The following is a 12,903-nucleotide window of genomic DNA, read 5'->3' as shown; positions in this document are numbered from 1 at the left end:
CACTGGACGCTAATGATGAGGGCTGCACTGATCACACGTCCAGACCCCGGGACCGGTCACAGCACCGGACACTAATGATGGGGGCTGCACTGATCACACGTCCAGACCCCGGGACCGGTCACAGCGCCGGACACTAATGATGAGGGCTGCACTGATCACACGTCCAGACCCCGGGACCGGTCACAGCACCGGACGCTAATGATGGGGGCTGCACTGATCACACGTCCAGACCCCAGGACCGGTCACAGCACCGGACACTAATGATGGGGGCTGCACTGATCACACGTCCAGACCCCAGGACCGGTCACAGCACTGGACGCTAATGATGGGGGCTGCACTGATCACACGTCCAGACCCCGGGACCGGTCACAGCACCGGACACTAATGATGGGGGCTGCACTGATCACACGTCCAGACCCCAGGACCGGTCACAGCACTGGACGCTAATGATGGGGGCTGCACTGATCACACGTCCAGACCCCAGGACCGGTCACAGCACTGGACGCTAATGATGGGGGCTGCACTGATCACACATCCAGACCCCAGGACCGGTCACAGCACTGGACGCTAATGATGAGGGCTGCACTGATCACACTTCCAGACCCCGGGACCGGTCACAGCATCGGACGCTAATGATGGGGGCTGCACTGATCACACGTCCAGACCCCGGGACCGGTCACAGCACCGGACACTAATGATGGGGGCTGCACTGATCACACGTCCAGACCCCAGGACCGGTCACAGCACCGGACGCCAATGATGGGGGCTGCACTGATCACACGTCCAGACCCCGGGACCGGTCACAGCACCGGACGCTAATGATGAGGGCTGCACTGATCACACGTCCAGACCCCAGAACCGGTCACAGCACCGGACGCTAATGATGGGGGCTGCACTGATCACACGTCCAGACCCCAGGACCGGTCACAGTACCGGATGCTAATGATGGGGGCTGCACTGATCACACGTCCAGACCCCAGGACCGGTCACAGCACCGGACGCTAATGATGGGGGCTGCACTGATCACACGTCCAGACCCCAGGACCGGTCACAGCGCCGGACGCTAATGATGGGGGCTGCACTGATCACACATCCAGACCCCGGGACCGGTCACAGCACCGGACGCTAATGATGGGGGCTGCACTGATCACACGTCCAGACCCCGGGACCGGTCACAGCACCGGACGCTAATGATGGGGGCTGCACTGATCACACGTCCAGACCCCGGGACCGGTCACAGCACCGGACGCTAATGATGAGGGCTGCACTGATCACACGTCCAGACCCCGGGACCGGTCACAGCACCGGATGCTAATGATGGGGGCTGCACTGATCACACGTCCAGACCCCAGGACCGGTCACAGCACCGGACACTAATGATGGGGGCTGCACTGATCACACGTCCAGACCCCAGGACCGGTCACAGTACCGGACGCTAATGATGAGGGCTGCACTGATCACACGTCCAGACCCCAGAACCGGTCACAGCACCGGACGCTAATGATGGGGGCTGCACTGATCACACGTCCAGACCCCAGAACCGGTCACAGCACCGGACACTAATGATGGGGGCTGCACTGATCACACGTCCAGACCCCGGGACCGGTCACAGCGCCGGACACTAATGATGAGGGCTGCACTGATCACACGTCCAGACCCCGGGACCGGTCACAGCACCGGATGCTAATGATGGGGGCTGCACTGATCACACGTCCAGACCCCAGGACCGGTCACAGCACCGGACACTAATGATGGGGGCTGCACTGATCACACGTCCAGACCCCAGGACCGGTCACAGCGCCGGACGCTAATGATGGGGGCTGCACTGATCACACATCCAGACCCCGGGACCGGTCACAGCACCGGACGCTAATGATGAGGGCTGCACTGATCACACGTCCAGACCCCAGAACCGGTCACAGCACCGGACGCTAATGATGGGGGCTGCACTGATCACACGTCCAGACCCCAGAACCGGTCACAGCACCGGACGCTAATGATGGGGGCTGCACTGATCACACGTCCAGACCCCAAGACCAGTCACAGTACCGGATGCTAATGATGGGGGCTGCACTGATCACACGTCCAGACCCCAGGACCGGTCACAGCACCGGACGCTAATGATGGGGGCTGCACTGATCACACGTCCAGACCCCAGGACCGGTCACAGCGCCGGACGCTAATGATGGGGGCTGCACTGATCACACGTCCAGACCCCGGGACCGGTCACAGCGCCGGACGCTAATGATGAGGGCTGCACTGATCACACGTCCAGACCCCGGGACCGGTCACAGCGCCGGACGCTAATGATGAGGGCTGCACTGATCACACGTCCAGACCCCAGAACCGGTCACAGCACCGGACGCTAATGATGAGGGCTGCACTGATCACACGTCCAGACCCCAGAACCGGTCACAGCACCGGACGCTAATGATGGGGACTGCACTGATCACACGTCCAGACCCCGGGACCGGTCACAGCACCGGACGCTAATGATGAGGGCTGCACTGATCACACGTCCAGACCCCAGAACCGGTCACAGCACCGGCAGATTCCTGTATTGCAGCTTTTGGGTGCTGTGATTTCTCGTTCCCTTATGTTCTACTGCAGATTACAGGAAATAATGTACATTGCTGGATGTTGGCGGCGCGGGCATTGCTGGAGGTTGGCGGCGCGGGCATTGCTGGATGTTGGCAGCGCGGGCATTGCTGGATGTTGGCGGCGCGGGCATTGCTGGATGTTGCTGGGATTTGTAGGGATAAATCATTTGTTGGCGGCGGTGGGGGGTGGGGGGGATTCTTCACTAAGTGACAAATGTCAGAGGGAGCCGCGCACTAATAGAGAGGGAAACCCAATCCCCAGTTACCAGTCACTGATGAGTGATGGGCGAGTGCTCAGCGGCTGCTCCTCAGCTGCGCCTGCCCCGGGGGAGGGGGGGACATTACTGGGGGGCATCCGGGGGGTCACTGTGCCCAGCTATCATGCTACAGCTTACATAATGGGGACATATGGCGGCAGCGAGGGACCGGCGCTGCAAGGGTTAATAGGCTGGAGCCTTCCTGGGACCTCCTTGTAGGTGATAATGGAAGGGTTAATTGTTTTGCCTAACCTGCACCTCCCCCCCAGGTTGTGAAACAGGGACTGAAGGGGTTAATGCCCCCCTGCGTCCCCTTCAGCAGCTGATCCTGCAGGTCCTTTGAGCTCTTTTGGCTTTTTTTGTCAGTGAAGGGGTTAATGTCTGCCGCTATTTTCACAACTTTATTTTGGATGGTCAAGAGTCAATAATTATTTGTTCGTTCAGTGGAAATGGGGTTAATGGGGACCCTGCCCGGCAATGAGAGGGTTAATGGTGGGGCCCTGCCCGGCAATGAGAGGGTTAATGGTGGGGCCCTGCCCGGAAATGAGAGGGTTAATGTTGGGGCCCTGCCCGGCAATGAGAGGGTTAATGGTGGGGCCCTGCCCGGAAATGAGAGGGTTAATGGGGCCCCTGTCCGGCAGTGTGAGGGTTAATGGGGGCCCCTGTCCGGCAGTGTGAGGGTTAATGGGGGCCCCTGTCCGGCAGTGTGAGGGTTAATGGGGGCCCCTGTCCGGCAGTGTGAGGGATAATGGTGGGTCAGCGTGTGACCTTGGTTGGGCACCAGCAGCGATTGCTCTCTGTTATCAGGCCCTCTGTGAGCGGGTGAGGGGTTACTGGCGGGGGCCCCTGTGGCTGGCGGGCGTCCCACAGTGTGTATAATTAGTTGCCCCCGACAGGTGGGAGGCATCGAGTGACCCTGCGGAATGAAGCCCCCGAGCAGCGAGCGCCCGCCTGCCCTCACCTCACATGACACCTCCACCAGCCCCGAACCCCACAACCCCACATTAACCCCTCCTGCACTGGCACCAGCTGCTCCGAGAAACCAGGAGAAGGGGGTGCAGCTGCTCCTTTAACCCCTCACCCTCTGATTTCACTTCCCTTTTAATCCTTTCATTCTTCTATTCTTCCCATGCATGGTTTCTGAATCTGTGGGCATGCTGAGAATTGTAGTTCTGCATCAATGTCCTGCACAGGGAACCTCGAACCAATCAACTCCTCTCCCTGCTGTGTCCATTCACCCAACCAGACCTCATACTGTGCCCTGCACCGCCCCTACTGCACAAAAGCGGCAGAATAGTGAGTGCAGCTCTGGAGGATAATACAGGAGGTAACTCAGGATCAGTAATGTATGTACACAGTGACTGCACCAGCAGAATAGTGAGTGCAGCTCTGGAGTATAATACAGGAGGTAACTCAGGATCAGTAATGTAATGTATGTACACAGTGACTGCACCAGCAGAATAGTGAGAGCAGCTCTGGAGGATAATACAGGAGGTAACTCAGGATCAGTAATGTATGTACACAGTGACTGCACCAGCAGAATAGTGAGTGCAGCTCTGGAGGATAATACAGGAGGTAACTCAGGATCAGTAATGTAATGTATGTACACAGTGACTGCACCAGCAGAATAGTGAGTGCAGCTCTGGAGTATAATACAGGAGGTAACTCAGGATAAGTAATGTATGTACACAGTGACTGCACCAGCTGAATAGTGAGTACAGCTCTGGAGTATTATACAGGAGGTAACTCAGGATCAGTAATGTAATGTATGTACACAGTGACTGCACCAGCAGAATAGTGAGTGCAGCTCTGGAGTATAATACAGGAGGTAACTCAGGATAAGTAATGTATGTACACAGTGACTGCACCAGCAGAATAGTGAGTACAGCTCTGGAGTATAATACAGGAGGTAACTCAGGATAAGTAATGTAATGTATGTACACAGTGACTGCACCAGCAGAATAGTGAGTGCAGCTCTGGAGGATAATACAGGAGGTAACTCAGGATCAGTAATGTAATGTATGTACACAGTGACTGCACCAGCAGAATAGTGAGTGCAGCTCTGGAGGATAATACAGGAGGTAACTCAGGATCAGTAATGTAATGTATGTACACAGTGACTGCACCAGCAGAATAGTGAGTGCAGCTCTGGAGGATAATACAGGAGGTAACTCAGGATCAGTAATGTAATGTATGTACACAGTGACTGCACCAGCAGAATAGTGAGTGCAGCTCTGGAGTATAATACAGGAGGTAACTCAGGATAAGTAATGTATGTACACAGTGACTGCACCAGCAGAATAGTGAGTACAGCTCTGGAGTATAATACAGGAGGTAACTCAGGATAAGTAATGTATGTACACAGTGACTGCACCAGCAGAATAGTGAGTACAGCTCTGGAGTATAATACAGGAGGTAACTCAGGATCAGTAATATATGTACACACTGACAGCACCAGCAGAATAGTGAGTGCAGCTCTGGAGTATAATACAGGAGGTAACTCAGGATAAGTAATGTAATGTATGTACACAGTGACTGCACCAGCAGAATAGTGAGTGCAGCTCTGGAGTATAATACAGGAGGTAACTCAGGATCAGTAATGTATGTACACAGTGACTGCACCAGCAGAATAGTGAGTACAGCTCTGGAGTATAATACAGGAGGTAACTCAGGATCAGTAATGTATGTACACAGTGACTGCACCAGCAGAATAGTGAGTGCAGCTCTGGAGTATAATACAGGAGGTAACTCAGGATCAGTAATGTATGTACACAGTGACTGCACCAGCAGAATAGTGAGTACAGCTCTGGAGTATAATACAGGAGGTAACTCAGGATCAGTAATGTATGTACACAGTGACTGCACCAGCAGAATAGTGAGTGCAGCTCTGGAGTATAATACAGGAGGTAACTCAGGATCAGTAATGTATGTACACAGTGACTGCACCAGCAGAATAGTGAGTACAGCTCTGGAGTAGAATACAGGAGGTAACTCAGGATCAGTAATGTAATGTATGTACACAGTGACTGCAGCAGCAGAATAGTGAGTGCAGCTCTGGAGTATAATACAGGAGGTAGGTCAGGATCAGTAATGTAATGGTGAGCGCAGCTCTGGAGTATATTACAGGCGGTAGGTCAGGGTCCTTACCTGCGCGGCTGTAGGATTTCCGCCTGTAGGTACGGTTGTCAGTGCCGCTGTTGCAGCACACACTGTTGCGGGTTACTGTTGTTGCTGCGGCGTCCTGCCCCCGCCATTGTCCTGGCTCACAATGTGTGGTCCCCATTCAGGTGCAGACTGTGCGGAGGAGCTGGAGAGTGCGCGGGGTCAGACGTGCTGCACGCCCGGTGATCGGTGGGTATAGCGGGGGGACGGCGGGCCGGACTGGTGTGTGCACATGAGAGGCGTGGATCAGAAATCATCGGCAGCAGTGCTGCAACTACTGCTCCCAGCATGCCCAGTCCTTGTCATGTGTGCTCCTCCCTGCAGTGTAAGAAGAAGCACACGCTGCTGTGCCCGGACTTCTCCCGGGACGGGAAATGTCTTCAGGGTTCCCAATGTAAACTGCAGCACCGCCAGAGAAAGAGGCGGCTGGACGCAGCGGCACAGCCGGAGAGGACACCGAGCAGCGCCAAGCAGAGGCGGACGCTGGCGGACCCAGCCGGGTAAGTAATGGCCGTACTGCAGTGTAATGTCCCCCTCCCCATACAGAGCGCTGACCCCCATGTGTTACAGGACGTCACCACTGAGCACCAGCGACCGGCCGACCACCACCGATGATGAGGAGCTCCCGGGCAGCAGCGGCCTCCAGGCCTGTCCGTCCTTCATCTCTCTGAACTGCTCCTCTGCCAGTGACGGGACGGCCGCCGCGGAAACGGTTAAGTCTCCGGAGAGCGCAGGTAACCCTTACATGGCGCTAGTCCATTGCAGCAGGTTAACCCTCTAGATGCCAGTATTGGTGACGAGCGCAGCGTGTAAGCGGTCAGACAGGTTATGGGAGTGCGGCACTGCTGCTGTGTGCTCCACCGCTGCAGGCCTCGTCACAGTGTACCAGTGTGACATAGCCTCCGCCGCGTCCTGCACAGGGGTCCCCCGCCCCGGGATCACCACTGACCCCATAAATAAGATATTGGAGCTTGAGATTTCAGCGGAGTTCACCTCCAGGTTTGACCTCTAGAGAGCGGAGCGCAGAAAGCGGAGCGCGGCGCAGAGCCGGCCATATGTCTGCAGGATAAATAATTCAGGTGCGAGCATCGCACGGCTCCATGTATTCCCAGTAACGGAGCCGGGACCCCCAACTGCGAGGAAGGTCGCCCCCGACGCTCCTGTGCTGAGACGCCGAAATCCTGGGCAGAAGAAGCAGAATCTCCCCGAGCGAGGAGGCTGTGAGCGACATCTGCACGTGCCCCCAACAACCCCACCCCCCGCAGCCGGTGCAGAAGCCCCCCCACCCCCCGCAGCCAGTGCACATGCCCCCCACCCTGCAGCCTGTGCACATGCCCCCCCTACAGGCGGTGGACAAGCCCCCCCCCCCCCCCGCGCGCAGCCGCTGCACATTCCCTCCCCCCAAAGCCCCTCCCCCCCGCAACCGATGCACAAGCCCCCCCACAGCCCCGTCTGATACGATGCATCACTCCCATCATCCTCAGGAGCTGACAATCTAATCCCCGTCTGATACGCTGCATCACTCCCATCATCCTCAGGAGCTGACAATCTAATCCCCGTCTGATACGCTGCATCACTCCCATCATCCCCAGGAGCTGACAATCTAATCCCTGTCTGATACGCTGCATCACTCCCATCATCCCCAGGAGCTGACAATCTAATCCCCCGTCTGATACGCTGCATCACTCCCATCATCCCCAGGAGCTGACAATCTAATCCCCCGTCTGATACGCTGCATCACTCCCATCATCCCCAGGAGCTGACAGTCTAATCCCCGCCTGATATGCTGCATCACTCCCATCATCCCCAGGAGCTGACAATCTAATCCCCGTCTGATACGCTGCATCACTCCCATCATCCTCAGGAGCTGACAATCTAATCCCCGTCTGATACGCTGCATCACTCCCATCATCCCCAGGAGCTGACAATCTAATCCCCGTCTGATACGCTGCATCACTCCCATCATCCCCAGGAGCTGACAATCTAATCCCCGTCTGATACGCTGCATCACTCCCATCATCCTCAGGAGCTGACAATCTAATCCCCGTCTGATACGCTGCATCACTCCCATCATCCCCAGGAGCTGACAATCTAATCCCTGTCTGATATGCTGCATCACTCCCATCATCCCCAGGAGCTGACAATCTAATCCCCCGTCTGATACGCTGCATCACTCCCATCATCCCCAGGAGCTGACAATCTAATCCCCCGTCTGATACGCTGCATCACTCCCATCATCCCTAGGAGCTGACAATCTAATCCCCGTCTGATACGCTGCATCACTCCCATCATCCCCAGGAGCTGACAATCTAATCCCCGTCTGATACGCTGCATCACTCCCATCATCCCCAGGAGCTGACAATCTAATCCCCGTCTGATACGATGCATCACTCCCATCATCCCCAGGAGCTGACAGTCTAATCCCCGTCTGATACGCTGCATCACTCCCATCATCCCCAGGAGCTGACAATCTAATCCCCCGTCTGATACGCTGCATCACTCCCATCATCCCTAGGAGCTGACAATCTAATCCCCCGTCTGATACGCTGCATCACTCCCATCATCCCCAGGAGCTGACAATCTAATCCCCGTCTGATACGCTGCATCACTCCCATCATCCCCAGGAGCTGACAATCTAATCCCCGCCTGATACGCTGCATCACTCCCATCATCCTCAGGAGCTGACAATCTAATCCCCGTCTGATACGCTGCATCACTCCCATCATCCCCAGGAGCTGACAGTCTAATCCCCGTCTGATACGCTGCATCACTCCCATCATCCACAGGAGCTGACAATCTAATCCCCGCCTGATACGCTGCATCACTCCCATCATCCCCAGGAGCTGACAGTCTAATCCCCCGCCTGATACGCTGCATCACTCCCATCATCCCCAGGAGCTGACAGTCTAATCCCCCGCCTGATACGCTGCATCACTCCCATCATCCCCAGGAGCTGACAGTCTAATCCCCCGCCTGATACGCTGCATCACTCCCATCATCCCCAGGAGCTGACAATCTAATCCCCCGCCTGATACGCTGCATCACTCCCATTATCCCCAGGAGCTGACAATCTAATCCCCCGCCTGATACGCTGCATCACTCCCATCATCCCCAGGAGCTGACAATCTAATCCCCGTCTGATACGCTGCATCACTCTCATCATCCCCAGGAGCTGACAATCTAATCCCCGTCTGATACGCTGCATCACTCCCATCATCCCCAGGAGCTGACAGTCTAATCCCCCGCCTGATATGCTGCATCACTCCCATCATCCCCAGGAGCTGACAGTCTAATCCCCCGCCTGATACGCTGCATCACTCCCATCATCCCCAGGAGCTGACAATCTAATCCCCCGCCTGATACGCTGCATCACTCCCATTATCCCCAGGAGCTGACAATCTAATCCCCCGCCTGATACGCTGCATCACTCCCATCATCCCCAGGAGCTGACAATCTAATCCCCGTCTGATACGCTGCATCACTCTCATCATCCCCAGGAGCTGACAATCTAATCCCCCGCCTGATACGCTGCATCACTCCCATCATCCTCAGGAGCTGACAATCTAATCCCCCGTCTGATACGCTGCATCACTCCCATCATCCCCAGGAGCTGACAATCTAATCCCCGCCTGATACGCTGCATCACTCCCATCATCCCCAGGAGCTGACAGTCTAATCCCCCGCCTGATACGCTGCATCACTCCCATCATCCCCAGGAGCTGACAGTCTAATCCCCCGCCTGATACGCTGCATCACTCCCATCATCCCCAGGAGCTGACAGTCTAATCCCCCGCCTGATACGCTGCATCACTCCCATCATCCCCAGGAGCTGACAATCTAATCCCCCGCCTGATATGCTGCATCACTCCCATCATCCCCAGGAGCTGACAATCTAATCCCCCGCCTGATACGCTGCATCACTCCCATCATCCCCAGGAGCTGACAATCTAATCCCCCGTCTGATACGCTGCATCACTCCCATTATCCCCAGGAGCTGACAATCTAATCCCCCGCCTGATACGCTGCATCACTCCCATCATCCCCAGGAGCTGACAATCTAATCCCCCGTCTGAAACGCATCACTCCCATCATCCCCAGGAGCTGACAATCTAATCCCCGTCTGATACGCTGCATCACTCCCATTATCCCCAGGAGCTGACAATCTAATCCCCCGCCTGATACGCTGCATCACTCCCATCATCCCCAGGAGCTGACAATCTAATCCCCCGTCTGAAACGCATCACTCCCATCATCCCCAGGAGCTGACAATCTAATCCCCGTCTGATACGCTGCATCACTCCCATCATCCCCAGGAGCTGACAATCTAATCCCCGTCTGATACGCTGCATCACTCCCATCATCCCCAGGAGCTGACAATCTAATCCCCCGTCTGATACGCTGCATCACTCCCATCATCCCTAGGAGCTGACAATCTAATCCCCGTCTGATACGCTGCATCACTCCCATCATCCCCAGGAGCTGACAATCTAATCCCCGTCTGATACGCTGCATCACTCCCATCATCCCCAGGAGCTGACAATCTAATCCCCGTCTGATACGATGCATCACTCCCATCATCCCCAGGAGCTGACAGTCTAATCCCCGTCTGATACGCTGCATCACTCCCATCATCCCCAGGAGCTGACAATCTAATCCCCCGTCTGATACGCTGCATCACTCCCATCATCCCTAGGAGCTGACAATCTAATCCCCCGTCTGATACGCTGCATCACTCCCATCATCCCCAGGAGCTGACAATCTAATCCCCGTCTGATACGCTGCATCACTCCCATCATCCCCAGGAGCTGACAATCTAATCCCCGCCTGATACGCTGCATCACTCCCATCATCCTCAGGAGCTGACAATCTAATCCCCGTCTGATACGCTGCATCACTCCCATCATCCCCAGGAGCTGACAGTCTAATCCCCGTCTGATACGCTGCATCACTCCCATCATCCACAGGAGCTGACAATCTAATCCCCGCCTGATACGCTGCATCACTCCCATCATCCCCAGGAGCTGACAGTCTAATCCCCCGCCTGATACGCTGCATCACTCCCATCATCCCCAGGAGCTGACAGTCTAATCCCCCGCCTGATACGCTGCATCACTCCCATCATCCCCAGGAGCTGACAGTCTAATCCCCCGCCTGATACGCTGCATCACTCCCATCATCCCCAGGAGCTGACAATCTAATCCCCCGCCTGATACGCTGCATCACTCCCATTATCCCCAGGAGCTGACAATCTAATCCCCCGCCTGATACGCTGCATCACTCCCATCATCCCCAGGAGCTGACAATCTAATCCCCGTCTGATACGCTGCATCACTCTCATCATCCCCAGGAGCTGACAATCTAATCCCCGTCTGATACGCTGCATCACTCCCATCATCCCCAGGAGCTGACAGTCTAATCCCCCGCCTGATATGCTGCATCACTCCCATCATCCCCAGGAGCTGACAGTCTAATCCCCCGCCTGATACGCTGCATCACTCCCATCATCCCCAGGAGCTGACAATCTAATCCCCCGCCTGATACGCTGCATCACTCCCATTATCCCCAGGAGCTGACAATCTAATCCCCCGCCTGATACGCTGCATCACTCCCATCATCCCCAGGAGCTGACAATCTAATCCCCGTCTGATACGCTGCATCACTCTCATCATCCCCAGGAGCTGACAATCTAATCCCCCGCCTGATACGCTGCATCACTCCCATCATCCTCAGGAGCTGACAATCTAATCCCCCGTCTGATACGCTGCATCACTCCCATCATCCCCAGGAGCTGACAATCTAATCCCCGCCTGATACGCTGCATCACTCCCATCATCCCCAGGAGCTGACAGTCTAATCCCCCGCCTGATACGCTGCATCACTCCCATCATCCCCAGGAGCTGACAGTCTAATCCCCCGCCTGATACGCTGCATCACTCCCATCATCCCCAGGAGCTGACAGTCTAATCCCCCGCCTGATACGCTGCATCACTCCCATCATCCCCAGGAGCTGACAATCTAATCCCCCGCCTGATATGCTGCATCACTCCCATCATCCCCAGGAGCTGACAATCTAATCCCCCGCCTGATACGCTGCATCACTCCCATCATCCCCAGGAGCTGACAATCTAATCCCCCGTCTGATACGCTGCATCACTCCCATTATCCCCAGGAGCTGACAATCTAATCCCCCGCCTGATACGCTGCATCACTCCCATCATCCCCAGGAGCTGACAATCTAATCCCCCGTCTGAAACGCATCACTCCCATCATCCCCAGGAGCTGACAATCTAATCCCCGTCTGATACGCTGCATCACTCCCATTATCCCCAGGAGCTGACAATCTAATCCCCCGCCTGATACGCTGCATCACTCCCATCATCCCCAGGAGCTGACAATCTAATCCCCCGTCTGAAACGCATCACTCCCATCATCCCCAGGAGCTGACAATCTAATCCCCGTCTGATACGCTGCATCACTCCCATCATCCCCAGGAGCTGACAATCTAATCCCCGTCTGATACGCTGCATCACTCCCATCATCCCCAGGAGCTGACAATCTAATCCCCCGTCTGAAACGCTGCATCACTCCCATCATCCCCAGGAGCTGACAATCTAATCCCCCGTCTGAAACGCTGCATCACTCCCATCATCCCCAGGAGCTGACAGTCTAATCCCCGCCTGATACGCTGCATCACTCCCATAATCCCCAGGAGCTGACAATCTAATCCCCCGTCTGAAACGCTGCATCACTCCCATCATCCCCAGGAGCTGACAATCTAATCCCCCGCCTGATACGCTGCATCACTCCCATCATCCTCAGGAGCTGACAATCTAATCCCCCGTCTGATACGCTGCATCACTCCCATCATCCCCAGGAGCTGACAA

General features: G+C 55.8%; 1 protein-coding gene across 1 annotated transcript in view; it reads left to right on the top strand.

Moving 5' to 3' along the window:
- Positions 1 to 12,903, top strand: part of ZC3H3 (zinc finger CCCH-type containing 3) — a 236,009-nt gene that overhangs the window by 192,282 nt on the left and 30,824 nt on the right. Inside the window, 2 exon segments of the mRNA XM_075352670.1 lie at positions 6,344 to 6,519; positions 6,590 to 6,753. Coding sequence (XP_075208785.1) covers positions 6,344 to 6,519; positions 6,590 to 6,753 — 340 coding nt within the window.

The sequence above is a fragment of the Anomaloglossus baeobatrachus genome, chromosome 6 (genome assembly GCF_048569485.1).
Source record: "Anomaloglossus baeobatrachus isolate aAnoBae1 chromosome 6, aAnoBae1.hap1, whole genome shotgun sequence".
Classification (NCBI taxonomy): domain Eukaryota; kingdom Metazoa; phylum Chordata; class Amphibia; order Anura; family Aromobatidae; genus Anomaloglossus; species Anomaloglossus baeobatrachus.
The sequence above is the reverse complement of the archived record's forward strand: the minus strand, read 5'-3'. Positions and strand labels throughout refer to the sequence as shown.